This window comes from Drosophila melanogaster, chromosome 2R, assembly GCF_000001215.4.
Source record: "Drosophila melanogaster chromosome 2R".
Classification (NCBI taxonomy): Eukaryota; Metazoa; Arthropoda; class Insecta; order Diptera; family Drosophilidae; genus Drosophila; species Drosophila melanogaster.
The window spans coordinates 4,373,586-4,396,695 of record NT_033778.4 but is presented as its reverse complement, the minus strand read 5'-3'; the positions used below and the strand labels follow the sequence as shown (position 1 = coordinate 4,396,695).

General features: G+C 36.9%; 1 protein-coding gene across 3 annotated transcripts in view, besides 2 other annotated features; it reads left to right on the top strand.

The window, feature by feature from the left end:
- Gprk1 (G protein-coupled receptor kinase 1) overlaps window positions 1-23,110 on the top strand; it is a 148,766-nt gene that overhangs the window by 74,365 nt on the left and 51,291 nt on the right. For all 3 annotated transcript variants that reach the window (NM_001299206.1, NM_001169580.2, NM_001042973.3), the window contains 3 exons: window positions 17,541-17,732; window positions 17,792-17,947; window positions 18,001-18,327. In NM_001299206.1, coding sequence (NP_001286135.1) covers window positions 17,541-17,732; window positions 17,792-17,947; window positions 18,001-18,327 — 675 coding nt within the window. The remainder of the gene's footprint in view (window positions 1-17,540; window positions 17,733-17,791; window positions 17,948-18,000; window positions 18,328-23,110) is intronic.
- Window positions 9,823-17,223: a mobile genetic element.
- Window positions 22,231-23,110: part of a mobile genetic element that runs on past the window's edge.

Below are 23,110 nucleotides of genomic sequence, written 5' to 3'. Positions count from 1 at the left end.
CAGATTCTGGATTTCGCCAGTGACCTGTAAAATCCGCCACCGGAAAGACAAATTAGACAGAACGGAAGGGACGGTACATATCAGCTCCCCGAAGCAACAGGATCAGGTGGAGGACAATAGCGAGAACGAAATGCGGATCCGATGGAAGAACAAAGTGGGAGTATGCAGTAGAATTAATAGGACCAGAGAATGGACACAACGGAGACATGCCCCGAGCAAACCGGAAAGACAAACCTATAATAGACACTAAAATAACAACTGATCAATTGGCACCATGTAAAAATTGTTACTTTGCAGTGCCTTAACGTTATAATTACTTGAATATAGCATAGAAATAGTAATAGCCGAATCAAGTGTACATAATATCACATATTCCATTTCAAAATATACTTTGTATTAAAACAATTGTCATTAGAGTATTCAGCTTGCGACCTGTGAAAAATTAGAGAAGAGAAAAATTAGGTGCGTCATACGTACGTCTTGCCTCAAGACACCAATTTGGCAATAACGGCTCGCATATTTTTATTTATTTTATAAATATTTACTTTGAACTATACATGTTTAAATTATATTTATTAAATATATTTTTTACAATGAATTTCCTATTTGTGAAAAATGTATGTTTTAAAATACAAAAGTAATAATAGCAATTCCAAGTGGCGATAAGCCGATCCGATCGATCGAATCGGCCAAAATACAGGAACTATCGGCACATTGTTAGGGGTCACACTTCAAAAATACTAAGTTCATCGAGTGGCAACGCCGCACTAACGTAACATACCGTAAGGTGCGAACTATTAATCGAAAGAAGTTTATGTGACCAGACGAAGTAAGAATAGAAACGAAGAAGAAAAGAAGAGGAAAAAGAAAGCGAGTAATTTGAACCAAAATTAACCCCTTTTTTGGTTCAAATTTCACTCGCTTTCTTTTTCCTCTTCTTTTCTTCTGAAACCTTCTTAAACTGCCTGTAGCCAGTTACGGTAGTGCAAAGCGGGAGCTTGGAGTAAGAAAGTTTGGAGAGACAGAGTCTGTAGAAAGATAGTTAGAGAGTATGGAAGAACAGAGCGTGAAGAAAGGTAGTGTAAAGAGCGAGAGTAAGACAGCATGAATTAAAGCAGTAGAACCGAGTGTGTCGGCGTGTCGATTTAAAGAAAGCAGCGGTACCTAGGCTAACGGTAAAAACGTTAAAAGACATCAAGGAATAATGGTTAGGGGTGACCCAAATAATCAGGCTGAGCGCTGGGAAGAAGAACGCAGTCCAGGCGAAAGTGAATACGATTGATCAACTCGAAGGCAACGAGTACCTAGATTTCTACGTAGAGATTTTAATACACAGGTAGCCAATAAGACAAATTGAGTTCTGGAATGTCATTTGAAATGTCTTTTATGTATGCCCGTTGGGCTATTACTTTATTTACCATTGTGTCGAGTTTTATTTCCTGAATGGTAGTGCTTGAATCTGAATCTGTTAATTCTTGATCTGGTGATATATCTTGAATTGAAACAGCGGGTATGGTATGGTTATTTAAATCCTTTTCCTCTATTTAAGAATTTTCAGTATCAGTGTCAGTGTCTTCTTCTTGCTCTAGTGAGTAAATTGTTTCTGTTGCAACTGATTCAGTTTTGCTTGATTCCAATGCTTATGTGGTATTTAGAACAGTCGGGACTGTTAAATCTAAATTGTATTTATATCCGTTACTCGAGGGTAAAAGGTATACTAGATTCGTTGAAAAATATGTCACAGGAAGAAAGAAGCGTTTCCGACTATATAAAGAATATAGAGGACAGGATCAATATCCGAGTGAATCTAGCCATGTTCGTAAGAACGTCGAGATCTTTGGAACTATGAAAGCTAGAAGGTTGAGATTCACCATACAGGTTCTAGAGTTATAGACGCAGCGCAAGTTTGATCCATGTTGCCACGTCCCCTCTAACGCCCACAAACCGCACAAAACTGTCACGCCCACTTTTGAAAAATGTTTTGATTTTTTTTCATATTTTTATGATTTGCCAAACAACTTTCTACATTAAACAAAACTTGGTGGCGTTGGCAGCGCAATGTGGTTCAGTTTTAATGGTTCCTGAACTGTCGGAAAGGACTGAACTGTCTAAAAGGAATCGGCTCAACGGAAGCTGCAATGCAGGACGCTGGAAAATATGGAGTTAGCGTTGGCAAGCTATGCAGGATTTAAAGACGCGAAAGTCTCACTCTTCGCATTAATTGCCGTAAGACTAGTAACAACGAAAGGAGTGCAACTCCGTCTATTTCCGCACATGCGGATCTGAGTACCACACTCTTCTTGATCTAGGAAATGTGTACTCGCCGTCATAATAAGAACGATTACAGCTTAGAGAAACGATTGCCTCTGACTCACATTATGCCGTAAGTAAAGGTGTTGTGATTTTAGCCACCGCAACGGTACTAGTATAAAATCGTTCAGGAACCTTTGGTCCTTGCCGAAGCCTTCTCGACTCGAGTTCTCAACACCTTAGCTTAAATTTAAGAAGAGGAAATCATAAGCTTGTAAACTAATACTGTAGCAGTGCTGGTAAACCACTGTGATTAATCGTTCATTGGCTTCTATCGATAACATGGATAAATCTGGACGCACACGTACAACGGAGCAAGAAGCACAAGATGTAGCAGAGCAAATTGGTGGTTATTATAAGTATAAATATATACTTAAAGATCTACAAATAAAGCCTACAAATTACAATTTAGCAGTTCAGAAGTGGGAACGCATGAAGTTCAAATAATATGAGAGAAGAGACGGTCTATGTGACAACGAATTTCACGTGGCGGACGAATTCTTAACGGACAGATCATCGGGGAGCAAGTTGTGGTGAAAATTGCAAGCACACGGGCACATTCTAAGTTCTGCAATGACTGCTAGAACTTCAAATTCGTATCAATGATATTTTTATATCCATAGTGGGTGTGCGAACGAGAAATCCATAAACTTTTGGCAAGACAAATAATATAAAGAAAAAAATATTAGTGAGTGTGTTAGTGTGAGTATGGTTGTTTTGTGCGGTTTGTGGTAATTAAAGTGAGCATGGCAAAATCTTTTTAACATATTGTCAAGACGGTCAATAAAAATACATCCACATTTGTTGAGTTATATTTCAAAACGGATTTTATTTTCCTAAGTTCTAGCTTACGTAGCTAACAAGAGAATTTTAATACTACCGCTCTATCGCATATGGCCAACGCAGGGTAGTATCTGCTCGTCTGTGTGAAGATATCTCTAAGTGAGGTAAGTGAAATTATTCCACAAGTGGAATCAGGATTGACAGGATCAATACCGAGCCGATAGTCGATCTATCCATGTCCGTATGTCCGTATGCACGTCGAGATCTAATGAACTATAAAAGCTAGAAGGTTGAGATGAAGCATACAGATTTGGTGACCCATATCGCCACGCCCACAAACCGCACAAAACTGCCACGCACTTTTAATAAATGTGTTTGCAATGCAAGTTTGTTGACCCATGTTTCTACACCCAATCTAACGCCCACAAACCGCATAAAACTGCCACTCCCACATTTTTGAACCATTTTTCAATATATTTTCATAATTTTATGAGTCTTGTAAGTTTCTACCGATTCGCCAAAAAAACGAACACCCTAAAAACATACAAAACTGCCACGTCCACACTTTTTTTGACATTCTTTCACAGTTTTATTATTATTGTAAACCTTTTCTCATTTTATTCCCAAATATCAATTGATATTCCATAAAAATGATTAAATTTCGCGTTCGCATTCGCACTCTTTCCTCTGTCCATATGAACGTCCAAATCTCAGGAACTATTAAATCTAGAAGGTTGAGATTCAGCATACAGATTTGTTGACCCACCTTGCCACGCCCACTCATACGCCCAAAAACAAAACAAAACTACCACGCCCACACTTTTGATAAATGCGAGTGAATATATTTTGATTTGTGCATAAGCTTGAACAAATTAACTAAATCTTTTCGTTTTTGTCTATGTGCGTTGCCTAATGAGAGAATGCAATAGTAGAGATCCCCGTCTATCAGATACACGTTACTCAGCTAGTGTGAATGCGAACGCGAAATTTTATAATTTTTTTGGGATATCGATAGATATTCGGGAAAAAATTTAAAAATTGTTTTAAAGTTCACGGATAGACGGACGTGACAAGGTCGACTCGGCTATTGATCCTGTTCAAGAATATATATGACCTAGCTAAGGGACAAAATTTTAAATACTGTTGTGATGCTTGCCTAATGTTTGTGACCGAGATGAAATCGTTTATGCGCCAAACTTAAGATTGCCAAATAGGATTGATCAGTAGTTTTGGCGTAGCTGGAGATTGTTTTCGACCTTCTGATGATAATAGCCTTAAACTATATACGAATTTCCAAATTTCTCGCGAGCACTCTGTCGTCAGGCAATGGGAACACCCCGCAATCACTGGCATAGGATCAACAGGGTCAACAGAAATCTCAACTCTCAACTTGGCCATTAGGTGTGCTGTGCAACGGGGGGCATTTGAGACCTGTATACCATACAGTGGTCAAGTCAAATGGCTGAGTGAAATCTGGGTATGCCAACATCCTCAGACTCCATGGTGTTTTTTAGTTTTTCGAATGATTTTCGCTGCTCGTTGGTCAATTCCAGTTTGACTTTATTTGAGTGGTTTTCACCAATTTTTTCATTGTCACCTTTTAGAATATTCGTCAGAGGTTTTCCGATGCTAGCAAACCCCTTTATGAAGCTTCTATAATTACTGGCCAATCCCAGAAATGACCCGAGGCTGAACAACGTGGATGGAGGTTGAAATTCTTTTATAGCCTTAACCTTTTCAGGTGAAGTATTCCCCCTCAGGACACTATGAACCCCAAATATTCTACGTTCTCTTTAAAGAACTTAGATTTTTCTACAGACACTCTTATACCGTTTTAGAACAGTGTTTATATCGTTGATATGACTCTCCATTGTTTGGGAGATAATAACTACGTCATCGACGTAGACATAGCAAGTTTTACCGATGTGTTCTCTCAGAACATCATCTATGGCCCTTAGAAAATACTAGGGGCATTTTTTAAACTAAAAAGCGAAGTCTGTAGAATTCACACTTCCCGTTGTTGACCGAAAAAGCTGTCTTTTCTCGATCGCGGTCCGCGAGCTCTATTTGATGGAAGCCCGACTTCAGATCAAAAGTCGTGAAGTACTGAGCTTTTCCAATGTTCGACAGTATGGTCGATATGGATGGTATAGGATACTTGTCATCAATTGTTTTCTGATTCAGTTTTCTGAAGTCAATAACGAGACGTTTCTTCGTCAAAACCCTTTTTATCAACAACCCAAATTGGGTTATTGTAAGGCGACCGGGTTGGCCTTATTATTCCGTCTGCTAGAAGTGGAATAATAATTCCGTATTGACGAAATCGGCTACACCCATCGGATATGGGTCAAGTTTTGAATATACGGGTTCCCCGTCAGTGCGGATCGTGGCGACCGTATTTATATTAAAGGGGATGGACTCGTTTGGGTCCGCAAAGGCTTTTGATCTGTTTTTAATCATCTTTTTGAAATTTTCGTTGACGGCTTTTGGCTCGTCCACGTCATCGATGTTGATGAAGTTTACATATCTGCATTTTGACTAAAAAATTTGCTCCGTACCATGATCATGCTCGATGATGTTTTTTATTAGATCAATTTTTGCATTGACCTTTTTTGGCAAATCCAGTCCAACAGTTCCGTCATATCTGTTCAGGTTGTTTAAGAAGAAGAAGAATAGATGGATCAGACATTTTTGTTCTATTTTTGTATGACCACCGGTTTCCACCGGTTTGAAGTGTTTAAATTCTGTTAGAGGTTTTATGTAATTTTTGGAGGCTCCTGTATCCAACAGTAACCGAGATTAGCTTGATTACTAGTGCCCGGTTCATTATTGTTGTGGTTATTACATTGTGGTGTGTTATGAAAACGGTTATCCTGGCGACGGTTTTTTGAATTGTACGATTTTTCTTCTAAATTTTTATTAAAGCTTCCAACGAACCAGGCTCGTTCATTGCAAGACTCTGCCTGTTGAGCCACGGCCAATGCTGATGGCAAAGCTTTGGGCGCAGCTGAGAGAACTACATGTCGGACTGATTTTTTTAACCCGTTCACAAAAGCGTTCAAAGCGTCGTGCCGTGATCTATTATTTAAGAAAGCGGCAGTATTTGTGTCATAAGACAACAAAGTCTTACTAATAACAAGAGTTAGCTTTCTCTCAATCTCATTATAAAAAGTCTTTAGAGGAAGTTCTCTCTGACGCATAGTAACCATTTGCTGCTGCGTTACCTCGATTGGAGTTTGACCAGGCTTGCTCAATTTATCATTGTCGTTAATTATATTCGCAACTATCTTGTTCGATTTTTTTATCTATGTCTTGTAACAAGTCTTGAAAATGTGTTTGTGTCCCGAGTAGCACTTCTTACCTAACCTCAAGATTCATATTATTCTTTTTTTGAGGGAACAGTCCAGTTCGCACAGGATCCGAAATAGTTTTTTAATTTCGTTAATACTAAGCGCGAAACCATTTCTTTTCCTTCCTCGTATTTTGATAATACTACGATAACATCGGATCATGCAAAATCCGATCCATTTGCCAAGTTTTTCAAACAACGTATTCTACGTTACCTCATCCGAGCAGCCATACTCTTACGCGATATCAAAGTAGAATCTAATATTTTGTCCCAATCTAAACGAAATCGCACTGCTTTACGATCTTCATCGTGTTAAGCCTGTCTATTCCACAGGTTCCGACGAAATCCCTGGCTGTGTGCTCAGATTCTGTACGGAAGCCTTGTGCAAGCCTCTACTGAAACTGTTTACCTTACCTCTGGAATCTTCACAGTTCCCCCATATATGGAATGAGTACTTTGTGATTCCTCTTTATAAAAAAAAAGGTAGCCAGTTGGATGCAAGCAATTACAGAGGAATCTATCAATTGTCGGCTATCCCGTGTGAAACTGTTTCCACTGCTCATTTGCAGCACCTTTGTAGGTCAATTATATCAGATTGTCAGTACGATTTCTCAAACTCAGATCAACAACCACTAACCTTTTGGTGCTAACTTATTGAAGCCCTGTTTAAAAATAACATTCTACACTGACTTTAATCATTCTCTTCTAGTACTTAAACTTGATTTTTTAGGTTTCCTATTTGTCTTCTAAATTGCATTTGAAGTTATCTGAATTGTAAGACGGGCCCTCTTTTAAAATTCTCTTCCTTGTATTGATTGGTATGCAAACCGTATATTACCTCCTTGTTAAATTAAGCTGTTTCGTGTTGATAATCCCAACATGGTTAGTCGGTTAGCCGACATGGTTGCTCTATTCCAAGCAAATTCACTAGAAATTACATTATCTTATCTTGAATCTTTGTAGAACTAACTATGAGTTGCATGAGCCTTATAACTATCAGTGATATAACCCCTAAAGAGTATTATGTTCTGACTAGTATACACTACACTATATTATCTATACTTGAGAATCGATTCGCATGATACATGGAAGAGTCCCTTGGTCGGTTAGGCGTGGGACTCGCGCGAAAAAACAATATTAAATTTACTACCTCGTTAGTCCTTAATCAAATTCAACCTCTTCTGACAAATCTATGCGTCCTCGCATGATTTCTGGCGTAGATTATCATTAAAGTCCTCTTCTTTGTCTTAGGCATCCGGGTCTCTTAGTACTAGCGTTTTATAGCATAGTATATAGTATTTCGGATGAATACTATTCGTAATGTCATTGCTTTCTTTGGGCACCAGCAAGAGAAGTCTTTCGCTTGGCAGGACCTTGTTAGTAATAAAAACTTTATTGATTGGTTCCGTTGGATTAGAATGCTTGCCATCGTATCTCTATCTGGCAATAGCTTGGTAATCTTTTGCTATATTAGTAGCGTTTTTTCGTGGGTTTTCCAATTCTGAATTTGCTAACACTTAAAATGGTTTTCGTCAGTGTTCTTTAGGCTATCTTGGCGCTTTAATGGAGACTATATTGTAGTACTATTTACTAGGTAATGGTTCTCTACTAGATTGGTCGTACTGTTTCATTCCAACGCTTATCTTTGCTTATCTTTATCTCTAAGTACAACCAGAGAGAATGCTCGACCTCCGACTATCAGATTACCGTTACTCAGCTAGTGAGAATGCGAACGCGAAATTTCATCACTTTTCTGTGATATCGATAGATATTGGGGAATAAAATGAGAAAAAGTTTAAAAATTGTTTAAAAGTGTGGAATTGACCGGTTTGGCGGTTTTAGGGCGTTTGAGTGGGGTTGCAAAAAGGGTTTCGGAAAATCGATACAAATTTTCAAGACTAATAAAATTTGAAAAAATATCCACAAATTTTTAAGAAATGTGGGTGTGACAGTTTCGGGTGGCTTTAGGGCGTAAGAGTGGGCGTGGCAAAAAGTTTTTATGGGAATCGATAGACATTTACAAGAATAATAAAACTGTGAAAAAATATCATGCCATATTTAAAAAGTGCGGACGTTGCAGTCCAGTGCGGTTTAAGGGCGTTTTAGGGTGGGCGTGGCATAAACTTTTTTTGGCAAATTGAAGGGCGTTTTAGAGTGGGAGTGGCAAAAAGTTTTTTGGCAAATTGTACGGTTAATGGGTGTGGAAACATATGTCAACACATGCACTGTATCTTTGTCTCTAGAATCTGTATGCCGAATCTCAACTTTCTAGCCTTTATAGTTCCTGAGATCTCGATGTTCATACGGACAAACTAATAAAAATGTGAAAAAATATCACCACATTTATCAAAAGTGTTGGCTGGCAGTTTTGTGAGGTTTGTGGGCGTAAGAGTGGGCGTGACAATATGGGTCACCAAATCTGTATGCTTCATCTCAACCTTCTAGCTTTTATAGTTCATTAGATCTCGACGTGCATACGGACATACGGACATGGATAGATCGACTATCGGCTCGGTATTGATCCTGTCAATCCTGATTCCACTTGTGGAATAATTTCACTTACCTCACTTAGAGATATCTTCACACAGACGAGCAGATACTACCCTGCGTTGGCCATATGCGATAGAGCGGTAGTATTAAAATTCTCTTGTTAGCTACGTAAGCTAGAACTTAGGAAAATAAAATCCGTTTTGAAATATAACTCAACAAATGTGGATGTATTTTTATTGACCGTCTTGACAATATGTTAAAAAGATTTTGCCATGCTCACTTTAATTACCACAAACCGCACAAAACAACCATACTCACACTAACACACTCACTAATATTTTTTTCTTTATATTATTTGTCTTGCCAAAAGTTTATCGATTTCTCGTTCGCACACCCACTATGGGTATCCAAAAGTTGAGGAGCACAGTTCTTGGTAAAATGATGATACATTTAAACAAGGAATAAATCATTATACCCGTTATTTGTAGAGTAAAAGGGTATACCACAGTCGTAGATATATATTCTTGATCAGGATAAATAGCCGAGTCGATCTATCCATTTCCGTCTTTCCGTATGAACGTCGAGATCTCAGGAACTATAAAAACTAGATGGTTGAGATTCAGCATACAGATTATAGATACATAGACGCAGTGTTGCCACGCCCACTCTAACGCCATCAAACCGCACAAAACTGCCACGCCTACATTTTTGCAAAATGTGTTGATGTTTTTTCAGATTTTTGTTAGTCTTGTAAACTTCTATCGATTTCCCAAAAACCTTTTTGGCCACGCCCACTCAAACGCCCTATAACCGACCAAAACTGCCACGCCCACGTTTTTAGAAATGCTTTGATATTTTATCATAATCTTATTAGTTGTGTAAATGTCTATTGTAGTTAATTAGAATTCCAGTACTTCTGATGTAGTTAATAAAGTCTCAAAACGCAGTTGGTCATTTTATCTTTATTTGGTTTTTATTAAGCGAGTGTACATTCCAGATCTCTTCCTGATTATAACTGATCTTAGTGTGGTCTACAGGCAGATCTCTTGTGACAGCCAAGTGCTGACACTAGCAAATTCTGCAATATGTATGTATGAAGTTCATACTCGATAACCAATGGGAGTCGAGTGCGACCCCTAAAGGCGTACATGCTGAATTCGCATATTTAGTATTAGGGTGTATCTAAAGATCTACTAGGGTGACCCTAAGGAATTAGGGTGGTCCTAAGTTTACTTATTAGTCGACTTATTATTATGATTCATATTATAATTATTATTGTTATTATTATTGTTATTATGTTCGTATATACTACATCTCCCTCCTTTTGAAAAATAACGTAATAACATGAAGTTATTTTCAAGTATATAATAATTTTTTTTTTTTTTTAAATGTACATTAATATTTGAAATGAATGATTAAAGAGATATTAAAAAAATATATATATTTTCATTATATTTTGCGAAGTAAAAGTTTTGTATTATAATGTTTTTATTGGTTTTTATTTTATTTGTGGTTTTTTATTTGTGGTTTTTTTTTTTTATTTGTGGTTTTTTATTTGTGGTTTTTTATTTGTGGTTTTTTTTATTTGTGGTTTTTTTATTTGTGGTTGGCCAACCAAACAAAATGTATTATGAATTAAAAATTTTTAACCTATCTTTATGGACTATCTGTTTTTTATTTTTATTTCCTATAATTGTAATGTTGTCATTATCTCCTATTTCTGAAACTAAATATGGTCCTAAATAATTATTGTCAAGTTTATGACCCGTTTCGTTTTTAAGTAATATCTTATCTCCTATCTTTAATTCAAAGTTACTAATATTTCTATCATATTTTATCTTTCTATCGGCTTTTGCCTTGTCTAACATATTTTTAGCTCTTCTATATGCTATTTCTAATCGTAGCTTAACTTCTTTTGAATAGTCATCCATGTTGTAAATAGGATCTATTCTGTCTATCCTGTTAAAATCTATGAACTGTCTTGGTAATCTTCCAAATACTAATTCATATGGACAATATTCATGAACTACCGATGGTGTTGTGTTGAAACAATAAGTAAAATATTGTATCCATATATCCCAATCGGTTTTGTCAACAGATATATATGAGCGAACATACTCGTTGAAAGTTCTGTGACTTCGTTCTATTGTTCCTAATGTCTGGTGATGGTGTGCTGTTGAAGTAATGTTTTTTATCTTCATATATTTGCATAGGTCGTCTATAATTTGGTTTTTATATTCCGTTCCCATGTCCGTTATGATTGTTTTCATTGGACCGTACTTTAGAATAAAATTTTCGAATATAGCCTTAGCAACTGATTTTGCACTTTTATTTGGAATTGGTACCGTTACCAAATATTTTGTTAAATCGCAAATGATAGTAACAGCATACTCATTTCCGTTTTCTGATCTTGGCAGTGGACCAATGGTATCTATCAAAACTTTATCAAATGCTGTTGCTGGCGTTTCTGTTATTGTCAACGGTGTTTTAGTATGTTTTGTAGTCTTGGCTTGTTGACATTTTAAACATGTTTTAACATATTTACTTATTGCCTTTGTCATTTGTGGCCAATAATAATAGTTTTTTATTTTCCTCAGGGTTCTAGAAATTCCTGAATGGCCTCCTTCTGATGGATCATCATGATATTTAGACAGTATTGCTTTTATTTGAACCTTATCATTTTTATCTATCTTAGTCACCTTGTTTAATAGCGCTATTTTTAAATTTTTTAGTATTTTATTGCCCTTTTCTTTAAAATTCTTTATAGTGACAAATTCGAAGATTTGTTCACTTGGTGACAATTGTGTTTGAATGATGCTATTTATTCTTGCTTCTTCATTAAGCCTTTGAAAGAATTGATCTAAATCGATTATTTCATTAGAATAAAAATTAGTCATATCAAAACGTGTTATAATTTGTTTTCCTCTTTTCAACAAACACTTATGCTTGTCTATTTTGAGTATAACATATTTTTTGGCATCAATGTTATTGATTACCTGATAGATATTGGGCATTTTTATATTTTCTTTCTCATTTGGTTCATGCAATTTTTCACCTGCGCAGGTATTTTTCTGTCTTGTTGTTGATCTTGTTGTTACCTTTAGTATCTGTCTATTTATTGCTTTAAGTTCTCCGATTGTTATTCGGGACAATGCGTCTGCGACATGATTATCTTTCCCCTTGAGATATTCTACTGTGAATTCAAACTCCTCCAAGTCTAGTCTCATTCTGGTTAATTTTGAACTGGGGTTTCTCATTGAAAAAAGATATGATAGTGGCCTATGGTCACTTTGTACTAAGAAATGTCTACCATATACGTATGGTCTGAAGTGATTTATTGCCCAGTGAATAGCTGCTAGCTCCTGCTCTGTAGTGGACTTATTACTTTCGCCTTTTGTAAAGCTTCTTGAAGCGTATGCCACTGGTAGCTGTTGACCGTTATGGTCTTGAGATAGTACCGCTCCACATGCTTGTTTACTAGCATCTGTGGTTATGCAAAATTGTTTGCTGAAATCTGGGTACTGAAGGAGTGTTGGTTTCATTAATTCCCTTTTGAGATATTCGAATGCATCATTGCATTCGCTTGTCCATTCAAATGGAACATTCTTTTTACAAAGCCTCGTTAAGTGGCGTGATTTCTCAGAAAAGTTCTTAATAAATCTTCTGTAATAATTGCAAAATGCCACGAAGCGTCTAGCTTCGTCTGCGTTTACTGGTTTGGGGTAGTTCTTTATTACCTCATATTTAGAGTCATCTGGCAATATACCTTTGTCAGTACACTTGTGACCTAAATAAGTAACCTCTTTCATAAAGAAAGTGCATTTTTCTGGATGTAATTTTAAATTATGTTGCCTACATAATTTGAAAACGTCGGTTAGATTTTTAAGCATGTGCTTTTCAGAACAGCCTATGACTACTAAATCATCCATATACAGAAATGCTTGCGAAGGCGTTAAACCTGAAAATGCAAGGGTCATCATTCTTTGGAAAGAATTTGGGGCTATTTTTAAACCAAATGGTAATCGCGTGTAGCGGTATGCTCCCGTTGAAGTTGAGAATGATGTTATATTTCTTGACCTTTCGTCTAATTCTATTTGATGGAATCCTGACATCAGGTCTAGGCACGAGAAATATTTTGCTCGGCCTAATTGATCAAGAATATCTTCTATTCTTGGAAGTGGGAATTTATCTGCTAGCAGTTTCTTGTTTATTTGGCGATAATCGACTACTAATCGCCATCTCTTTTCCTCCGAGTTAGGCAGTGATTTCTTGGGTACCAAGAGAAGAGGGCTATTATATTCTGAAATAGATGGTTCGACAATGCCATCTTTTATTAATTTGTCAACTTGCCTTTGAATTTCTGGTTTTTGACTTTCTGGCATTCTATAGTTTTTGATATAGACTGGAGTTTTGTCATTTAATCTCAATTTTTGCTTGTAAAAATTATTAGCTGATATGGTTTCTGTTTCAAGACCAAAAATATCGCTATATTCGGTGCATAATTTTGTTAAATCGCTTTTGAATAACGATGGAAATTTAAGAAGTTTTAATACTTCTGAAGTTCTTTGTGCACTATTTTCTATATTTGCGTTGTATACATCATAATCATCCAATGATTCGCTTTTTATATTTGCGCTACTAACTATAGCGTCTTTTTCAGTTGTATTAATAATTCGAATCAAGACGTTCTGAGTGTTTACGAGTGCACTTGCGATTATTATGCCAGGTTGTAATTCCTGGTTGGGGATGAGGACATGTGTGTCAGTAGATGTTAGTTGAATCTTTCGAATCACTTCTGATCTAGCTGGCAAAATTATTTCATTATCTAGTGAATGTATAATAGGAATGTTTATGTTCCTGAAATTTTTGGGCCTCAAAGTGAACCAATCTTCTTGGTCGTGGAATTCCAAAATACAATTGTATTTCTTAATGAAATCCAAGCCAATTATACCATCCCCTGGTATAGGAAAATTGTTAGGTACGATATGGAATTCATATGGTATTGCTGCATTAGCAATACACATTTCTAAATGTAGTGTACCTAGAGACTGAATTGTCCCTTGCCCTATTCCTGATATATTTGTTGTATTTTTTGGATTTAAATCGTTAAGATTATTGTTTCTGCATTTAAGCAGGGAAATTTCTGCACCTGTATCTATTAAAAGAGTTACCCATGAATTGGTACTCATATTCTTCAATCGTATAAAAATGCTTAAATTGAGATTAATTTTGTATAATTTTATTGTAGATTGTCGCTCAAGGGGGTATGTTCGTTTTCCGATTGTATGTTTCGGACATTGTGGGCATGACTTGTTTTATAGTTATGGTTTTGGTTACCTCTTGAGTAACCTCCACCTCTATTATAATTTTGGTTACCACCTCGTCCTCTGTTTCCACCATGGTAACCACCTCTGCCTCTATAGTTGTTATTGTAGGAGTTATAATTTCCTCGGCCATTACCTCTGTTTTGGTAATTTCCTCGGTAATTATTACCTCGATAGTGTCCTCTATTATTATAGAATAATACACTATTTGAATTGCCGGTCATTTCTGTACTGCAGTGTATGTATTTTTCAATCACGCTATTCATCGTGTTGAAATTTCCAGCTTCCAATATGGTTTTGAGCTTATCGTGCCCATAGTTCTTGGTCATTGCAGATATGGCTTCCTTTGTAGCGAATTTGTCTGCATTGTTGGAATCTAAACCATCATCTATATAGGCTGCTTCGAGCAACCCACGTAGGTTTTCTATCTCCGTGGTATATTGCGCTGCAGTTTTGCCGCGCTGTTGTGTACTAAGCATTTTTGCTTTGATGACATCGGGCGATTCGCCTTTAACTGATGCTTTTAATAGATTTATTATACCGATAATGGTCTTTTCATTTTCAACTTTGTGTGATAATGGACCAAGTATCTTTGTCTTGATTACCTCAACCGCTAGCATCTCCTGATCTCCTTTTGTCAGATCTATTAGCCGGAGAGCCGTGAGGAATCTATTCAAGTTTAACTTTTTGCCGTCAAACTCAGGTATTGTGGACGAAATTTGTCGCACATATTCCCTTGCTGTTGCGGCGGAGTCTGTCATTTTGTCCGTTTCCTGTATTCTTATTCCTGTATTTGAATCTGAAAGTTCTTCTTCAAGTAATTCGGGTAATGTTATTACCGCTGGAATTGCAAGATCGTGGAGATCCTCTTCTTTTATTTCTATTTCTGATTCTCCTACACTTTCGATATCCTCACCGATCTCAGCCACTATAGGTGTGCTTAAAATCGTTGGGATTGTAATATTTAAGTTGTGTCTGTACTTGACGTTTAACAAGTTCTCACGGAACCTGTTTAGAAATTTTACTGCTTGTGATAAATGATTTTTTGTTAATCTTTTCCTTTCTCTGTAAATTAATTGGCGTGCTCCATTAAAGCATCTTACCAATATCTGCGCATGCTTGTTGAGAGTGTCTTGTTGCACTTCTCTATTTGGTGTCATGCATTTATAAGACTTGTCAAAAGTTGTTTTAATTTCTTTAAGCTCGTTTTGTATTTCTTGCCAGTCCATTTAAAGAATACTATGGATTTATCTATGCAATCGAACTTTATAAATTTTGGCCTCTCTCAAATAGGTTTCTTCAATAATCTTTTTTTTTTTTTTCATTCTAGTTTTCTGATATTAAAAATAAAAATTTTAGATCATCTTAATTCAAAATACATTTTGGATGTTTTTTTTTTTTTTTTTTTTTTTTTTTTTAAATTTTATCCAAACTATTCTCTGCTTTGCCTATATAACGCCTCTTTATTATCTTGTTATGCTTAACATATAGCGTTAATATAAACTGAGCGACTGTTACGATCGTCATGATCAAAAGGAGTAACCACAGTGACTGAATGTCATCTGTATGGTCGACTATTTTTAAGTTATTGACCACATTGGCCGTATTATCTTTTGTCTGACTATCGTCAGATCCAAACCAACCCATTTTTGTATATTTTTATTATTTTTTTTTTTTTGTTTTATTTTTGGGTTTTGGTTTATTTTACTTTAAAAATATGTTGTTTTGATTTTTTTTTTTTTTTTTTTTTGTTCAATATAGTTACATTTTCCTACCTAGTTGGTGTATGGCTTTACGGGCCATTCTTCTCATCGGGCAGAAAAAGTTCCGCTCAATGTTACAATATTTTGTGTAATATTAATATGCAGCGCAGTGCATCGAGGGTGGTGTGCCACGCAGGGCAACAAAAAAAAAAAAAATATTTTATTTTTCAGCTCCTATTTGCTTCACTCTGACCCCCCTTGCGTCAGCTGGACGTCGCCGGGGTTGGCACGCTGACACTCCCTCGCTGACGTAATGAGCGGGCTGCTCACCACGTTGATGATGATTTCCTCATTTAGGGGTTATGTGGTGGAGCTGCAATGTCTGCACGTATGTTCACAATGCGGTGTGAACAGTGGTCCCTCGCAGTCGTTCGGGCATCTTTTCTTGAAAACAGGCAGGCTTTTCGGATTGGGAGTTGGAGTTTTGTTAATTGTTAACGATTTTATTTGATTTTCTGAGTGAGCGCGTGTGGTGGGGATTTTTTTCTTGAGATATTCGACACAGTGGTCTAGCTCAGCTTGTAGTTTTTGAGCTTTCGACCATTGGGGTGGTGGAGTGTTCGTATATAATAGCCACTTTATGTGCGCTATTCTCTTTTTTATATTATGTCGAACTCCGCCCCTGTTTTTTCCCATCACACTGACACTCTACTCACTCAGATCGCTTTTTTCTTCATCATTGCCGCCGTCTTGGTGGATGAGCATCGAAGTTGAAAATTATCACAAGCGGTTTCCTTTAGCTTCTGCTACAACTTATAACGATCCTTTGTCACGGTCGCCATGTAGTTAATTAGAATTCCAGTACTTCTGATGTAGTTAATAAAGTCTCAAAACGCAGTTGGTCATTTTATCTTTATTTGGTTTTTATTAAGCGAGTGTACATTCCAGATCTCTTCCTGATTATAACTGATCTTAGTGTGGTCTACAGGCAGATCTCTTGTGACAGCCAAGTGCTGACACTAGCAAATTCTGCAATATGTATGTATGAAGTTCATACTCGATAACCAATGGGAGTCGAGTGCGACCCCTAAAGGCGTACATGCTGAATTCGCATATTTAGTATTAGGGTGTATCTAAAGATCTACTAGGGTGACCCTAAGGAATTAGGGTGGTCCTAAGTTTACTTATTAGTCGACTTATTATTATGATTCATATTATAATTATTATTGTTATTATTATTGTTATTATGTTCGTATATACTACACTATACATTTGCCAAAAAATTGATTGCCACGCCCACTCTAATCGCCTAAAGCCGGCAAGCCGTTCACGCCCACACTTTTGAACAATTTTTATATCGTGCATCATTTCATTCCCCAAAATCTATCTATATCCATCCCAGAAAAATTATGACATTTCTCGATCGCATTCACAATAGCTAAGTAACGGGTATCTGATAGTCGAGGAACTCGACTATAGCATTCTCTCTTGTTAGATTTTACGCTCTATGTTTTTTTATTTAATGTACATGTGTTCCTTTATTTAGATATTAATTCGCAATTTCCGTTTGATATATTTCAGCTAACTATGAACGATTTCAGCGTTCATAGAATAATTGGACGGGGGGGTTTCGGAGAAGTATATGGATGCCGAAAAGCTGACACTGGAAAAATGTATGCTATGAAATGCTTGGACAAAAAACGGATTAAAATGAAACAAGGAGAAATGCTAGCTCTTAATGAAAGAAATATGCTGCAAGCAGTCAGTACTGGAGTAAGATTATTTAAGTTCCTATATAGTATTGTGCTTCAGTAATTTAAAAATTTTCATAGATTGATTGTCCGTTCATAGTGTGTATGACGTATGCCTTTCATACGCCGGATAAGCTATGTTTTATATTAGATCTAATGAATGGTGGTGATCTACATTACCATTTATCTCAACATGGTATTTTCAGTGAGGATGAAATGAAATTTTATGCAGCGGAGGTAAGAAATACCAATAAATAGTATATTCCATCTCAACCCCTTTTAAATATTAGGTGATTTTGGGATTGGAACACATGCATAAACGTTGCATTGTGTACCGAGACTTAAAACCCGCCAACATACTGCTCGATGAAAACGGACACATACGAATTTCTGATTTGGGATTGGCTTGCGACTTCTCAAAAAAGAAACCGCATGCTTCAGTGGGAACTCATGGATACATGGCTCCAGAGGTGCTATCTAAAGGAACATCATACGATTCGTGCGCAGATTGGTTTAGCTTCGGATGCATGTTATATAAATTGCTTAAAGGTCATTCTCCATTTCGACAGCATAAAACAAAGGATAAGCTAGAAATTGACAAAATGACATTAACTATGGTATGTTTAAAAATTCTTTAAATACATTAATTTTATATTTTGAGATATTTTTACCAACCACAAAACCCGTAAAACAGAAGTTTATCAAATTTACCCCAAAATTTTAAAAACTTATTAAAGTTTTGGGCGGCTTGTCAGCGTGGAGTGAGTGGCAATGGAAATTTTTGATACATTTACGTCTCTTCATGTTTAATCTTAACTTGCTATCTTATATTCTCAAGATCACCGTGCTTATACCGACAGACGGAGGGGAATATTGGTTGCTTATATGTACAAAACAAAAAAAATCGTTATTTTAATTTTCAGTTATATATGTTATATAGCTAAAGTTTAGATATCCCAACGATAGGGAAGGATGAGGAAATGAAAATCGCTGACCCTGTTAAAAAAAATCGTCAAATAGTATACAAAAGAAATAGAATTATTGTCCTAAGAGACATTCCAGTTCCCGACTATCAAATACCTGTTACTCAGCTACAAAAATGTGATAATTTTTCTAGGATATCGATAGATATTGGGGAATAACAAAATAGAATGCTATAATCGAGTTCCCCGACTATCAGATACCCGTTACTGAGTGTGGGCGCGGCAGTTGTTGGCGGCTTGTGGGCGTTAGAGTAGACTTGGCCAGAACTTGCGCTGCATCTATGTGTCTGGAATCGGTCTGGTTCATCTCAATATTTCACAATTTCTATCGATATACTATACAACTTTTTGGCACGCGTTAATAATTCTGAACGTCGTTATGCCGATACACCTAACGTTTCATTATAGGCAAACAAACCGATCAATGGCTCAAAGAAGGTGTTATCGTCGGGAAGAGAAGGAAATATTTCACATCGAAAAAGAGGAAGACAGGCACCCAATAGACAATTTCAGTTTCTAAAAGCCCCTACACGATATCTTCAGGGATCTAACCAGCACAGAAGTGCTGGTTGACGACATAATAATCCCTGCAGAAATAAAAGAAGAAACTGTAGGAAACATCTAGTTCTTAAGAGTTCTTAGGTGCTCAGAGAGTATGGGCTAATGATTAATATCAAACATGAGAGAATTCTATAGTCGAGTTCCCCGACTATCAGATACCCGTTACTCAGCTAGTGTGAATGCGAACGCGATTTTTTTTTTTTTTTTTTTTGGGATACGATAGATATTGGGGAAAGAGAATGAGAATAAAATGAGAAAACATTAAAAAAACGTGGGATTGGCAGTTTTGCGCGGTTTTAGGGCGTTAAAGTGGGCATGGCTTAAAGGTTTATGGCAAACCGATATAAATTTACACGACTAAAAAAATTATGAAAAACATATCCAAAAGTTTTGGGAGGTTTTAGGGCGTTAGAGTAGTGGGCGTACAAAAAGTTTTTTGGCAAATCGATAAAAATCTGAAAATTATGAAAAAATGTTGAAAATGGTTGAAGATGTGATTGTTGCAGTTGTGGCAGTCGTCAGAGTGGTCATGGCAACATGGGTCAACATACTTGCGCTGCGCCTTTGTCTCTAGAATCTGTATGCTGAATCTTAACCTTTTAGCTTTTATATTTCCTGAGATCGACTCGGCCATTGATCCTGATCAAGAATATATGTATATACTTTTTATAGTCGGAAACTCTTTTTTCTGCCTGTTACATACTTCTTAACGAATCTAGTATACCCTTTTACTCTACGAGTAACGGGTATAATGAAAAAAAATAATCAATAATTGATAGAGCTGTCCAAGTCGTCTGTTGATAAAGGGCGATGTGCAAAAAAATCCTTGGGGCATCCTAGGTAGGGTGGGGCGCATGATCATAACATCTGCGACCACCAGAACTTTAAGAATTTGTCGTTTTTGTAAATACTTGTGTATCTTCAAAGTAGCACGCCCAAATTAGTAACAGCTGTTAACACACGGCATTGTTAGATCAACATTTGATTAACGATAGAATATTGGCAGTCGAGTACTCAGCGCGCCAGGCGACTAACCCACCGCGCATCCAGCAGCCTAAAATATTTTTTTATCATCTTGTAACTAGTTCGTATAATAAACCACCAGTTAATATTAAAGCTTGGCGTATTTAATATTAGCGACGAGGATGGGATCCTAACGCTAGCCGACGCGCCGCCTACAGAGGGTCTTGGATCAAACCATCGGCAGTGAGACAAGTGCTGCGGCGATGAGGAAATCAGACGAATTGGATTGCTTACATGAAATATCAACAAACCGTTCCCAAAAATACCGCCGCGGTATTAACCGACATGCGTGCGCCGTTTGTGGCGGTCAAAATTTGAGGAAACAGTGCACTCATTTTGAGTCTGTTTGCCACTCATGCGGCATAAAAGGAAGTTTTATTACGTTTCGCAAAACTATAGTTGGTAAACTATCTTTTGAGTTCTTGGGTTTTAAAATAGACGCATTAGGAATCCGGCCTTAAATTAGCAGCAACGTATATTCTCAATGCTCAACTCATCGCATCACAAACTTCAAAGGATCCAACACTGCAATCAGCCAAGATGAGCAACCCCTATAAACGCTTAAATTTTTCCCTATCTTTAGTCATAACAAGTTTATTATATTCTTTCGGATGTGCAATTTGTCGTTAAGTGTTGTCAAGAACAGTATTACATTCATTTTCAAAACCATGAAGTTTATCGCGCACCGATCTCATCTTTTAATTTAGAAGCCTTCCCTTTCTAATCATGTCGAAATATGGATCCATTTTATAATACACTATTAGACATGTTTTCCTTGTGTAGGTAAAGTTGCATTCGATGCTTTGGCAAATCAGCATTAGGAATAACATATTAGCCATTACTCTACGCCTATGAATTCCAGGGCTATTTCGAGTAACTCTTGCCTTTTTAAAAGAAATACGTAATTTGCTATCTTCAGTCTCAATTCCAGTTAAGGGGCAAACCTTTGTAGACCTTTAAAGTGATCTATCTTTATGTACAATACAATTTTTGCATACCTATTCTCAATTTTTTCTTCGTAAAAGAGTGTTTAAATAATCATTCGACCATTAAATCCAAAACTCCCATTTCATTTTCTAAATTAGTTTCCATCTCTCGTCGGTATAGTAGGCCTGCCTATCAGAAAGTGACCTGTTGTTAAAACTAATATTTTACAGATTTTACTCCAGCTTCCCAAATGCTAAAATAGGAATAATTTTATTGTTTTCTTTGAGTTTTTTTTTTTAATTCTCATACAATTTCTTGGCGGCGCCCACAAAATTTGTTTCATTTCATTCTGGAAAAGAATCTCCTCTGTGCAGCTAGCTAAAAAGGTATCAGAAGTCAAATCACTTACAACTTCTAAATGGATAGCCTTTGTGGCCATGCATACTGTTGAGCTTATAAGCTTTTTAACTATCTGTTTTTAGCAATTAAAGAAAGAGGTTTATTTTGCGATTTTGAATGATATGTTTTATTGAGTTTAGCGAACGAGAATTGATGTACAATGATACGAAAGCGAATCAGCAGGGCGATTAGCAGAACCAATTGTAGGTGCGATAGTACAAGAGAAAGAGCTCGCGAGAGAGGGGAGCTTAAATAAGGAAAGAGGTGATGCAGTTGAGGTGATGCTTAATTGTGTCTCCAAAGTCGTCGGCATCAAATAAATAAATAGCAATATTAGGAATTGCTGGCGGCTGCGTGAACCAACACATACAAATACTGCAATATAATCTTTATACGATTTCTGACCACGATTTTTTGAGCACATACTGGACTAGACTCCAGTATGCTTCAAAGTAATCTATGTAAGCCTTGATAAATTTCCCATATTTTGTTCTGCCGTAATTTGTCTGTCTCTTTTAGGTACTACTTTAAGCTATTCCTTAATCTGAATATCCAAATTTATGTTTCCCCATGTGCACTTTTGATTATTAACGAAGTTAAATTACACTTATCTAGAATTAATGCCCGTGTTGAGTCATGCAGCCGCCAAAACTGTGCAGTAGACTAATCTCATACTTTTTAATATTGTAAGCCGAATTAGTCAGTGGTAGCAGTTGCGATGCCCACATTGCAAAATGCTGTTCTCGCACGCATTTATCTGTACGGCGCTCATTCCTTGTTCTTTTTCGTTATCTACCTACGTTAAGCTTGAGCGCTGCATTTCGACTGTCTGTCCCGCCAATTACCACCTTCTCGTCTGTCGGAAGACACTAAACTAGTGCATTCGATATAGCTCTTTGTCGGCCCTAGCTGGTGTAAACAATTCGCGAAATAAACAGTATCGTAAAACTAAACAAACTTTCTTCGGCTATTTATTATTCGCAACAGCTATTGAAAAAGCTCAATAGCTAAACATTGGTGACCCTGACGTGATCGTGTTAATTTGCATGCATTAATTAATGCACTTATCCCTTTTATAAATAAATATAAATCGCAATCGGTTGGACAAGTGAGTGGTGATTTTGGTTATAGTGGCTGTTTTTAAGCGAGCTAGCATTATATATATATATATATATATATACATACATTGCTACATATATCGTTACGTGCATTAACTCCGCTTGCATTTTCGGCATTTATTTTATGCTCATCTTCTCGCTGAACCGAATTAAAGGCGATTTGTTGCCATGCCCGCTGAAGGTGAAAAAAAAACAGGGTGACCTTTTTAAAGCGCAAAGCCAATGCGCTGTTCAGCAGGTTGCAGAGGCTACAAACGTCGCTGTCTAATGAGACGCTAAGCGGATACGATGAACCCACTCTTAGGGTGAGGCTGGAGCACTTTGCAAAAGTGCAAAGTTTGGCGGAGGCTACCCAAACTGGGCGGATTTTTACTCCGTGTTCACGAGCA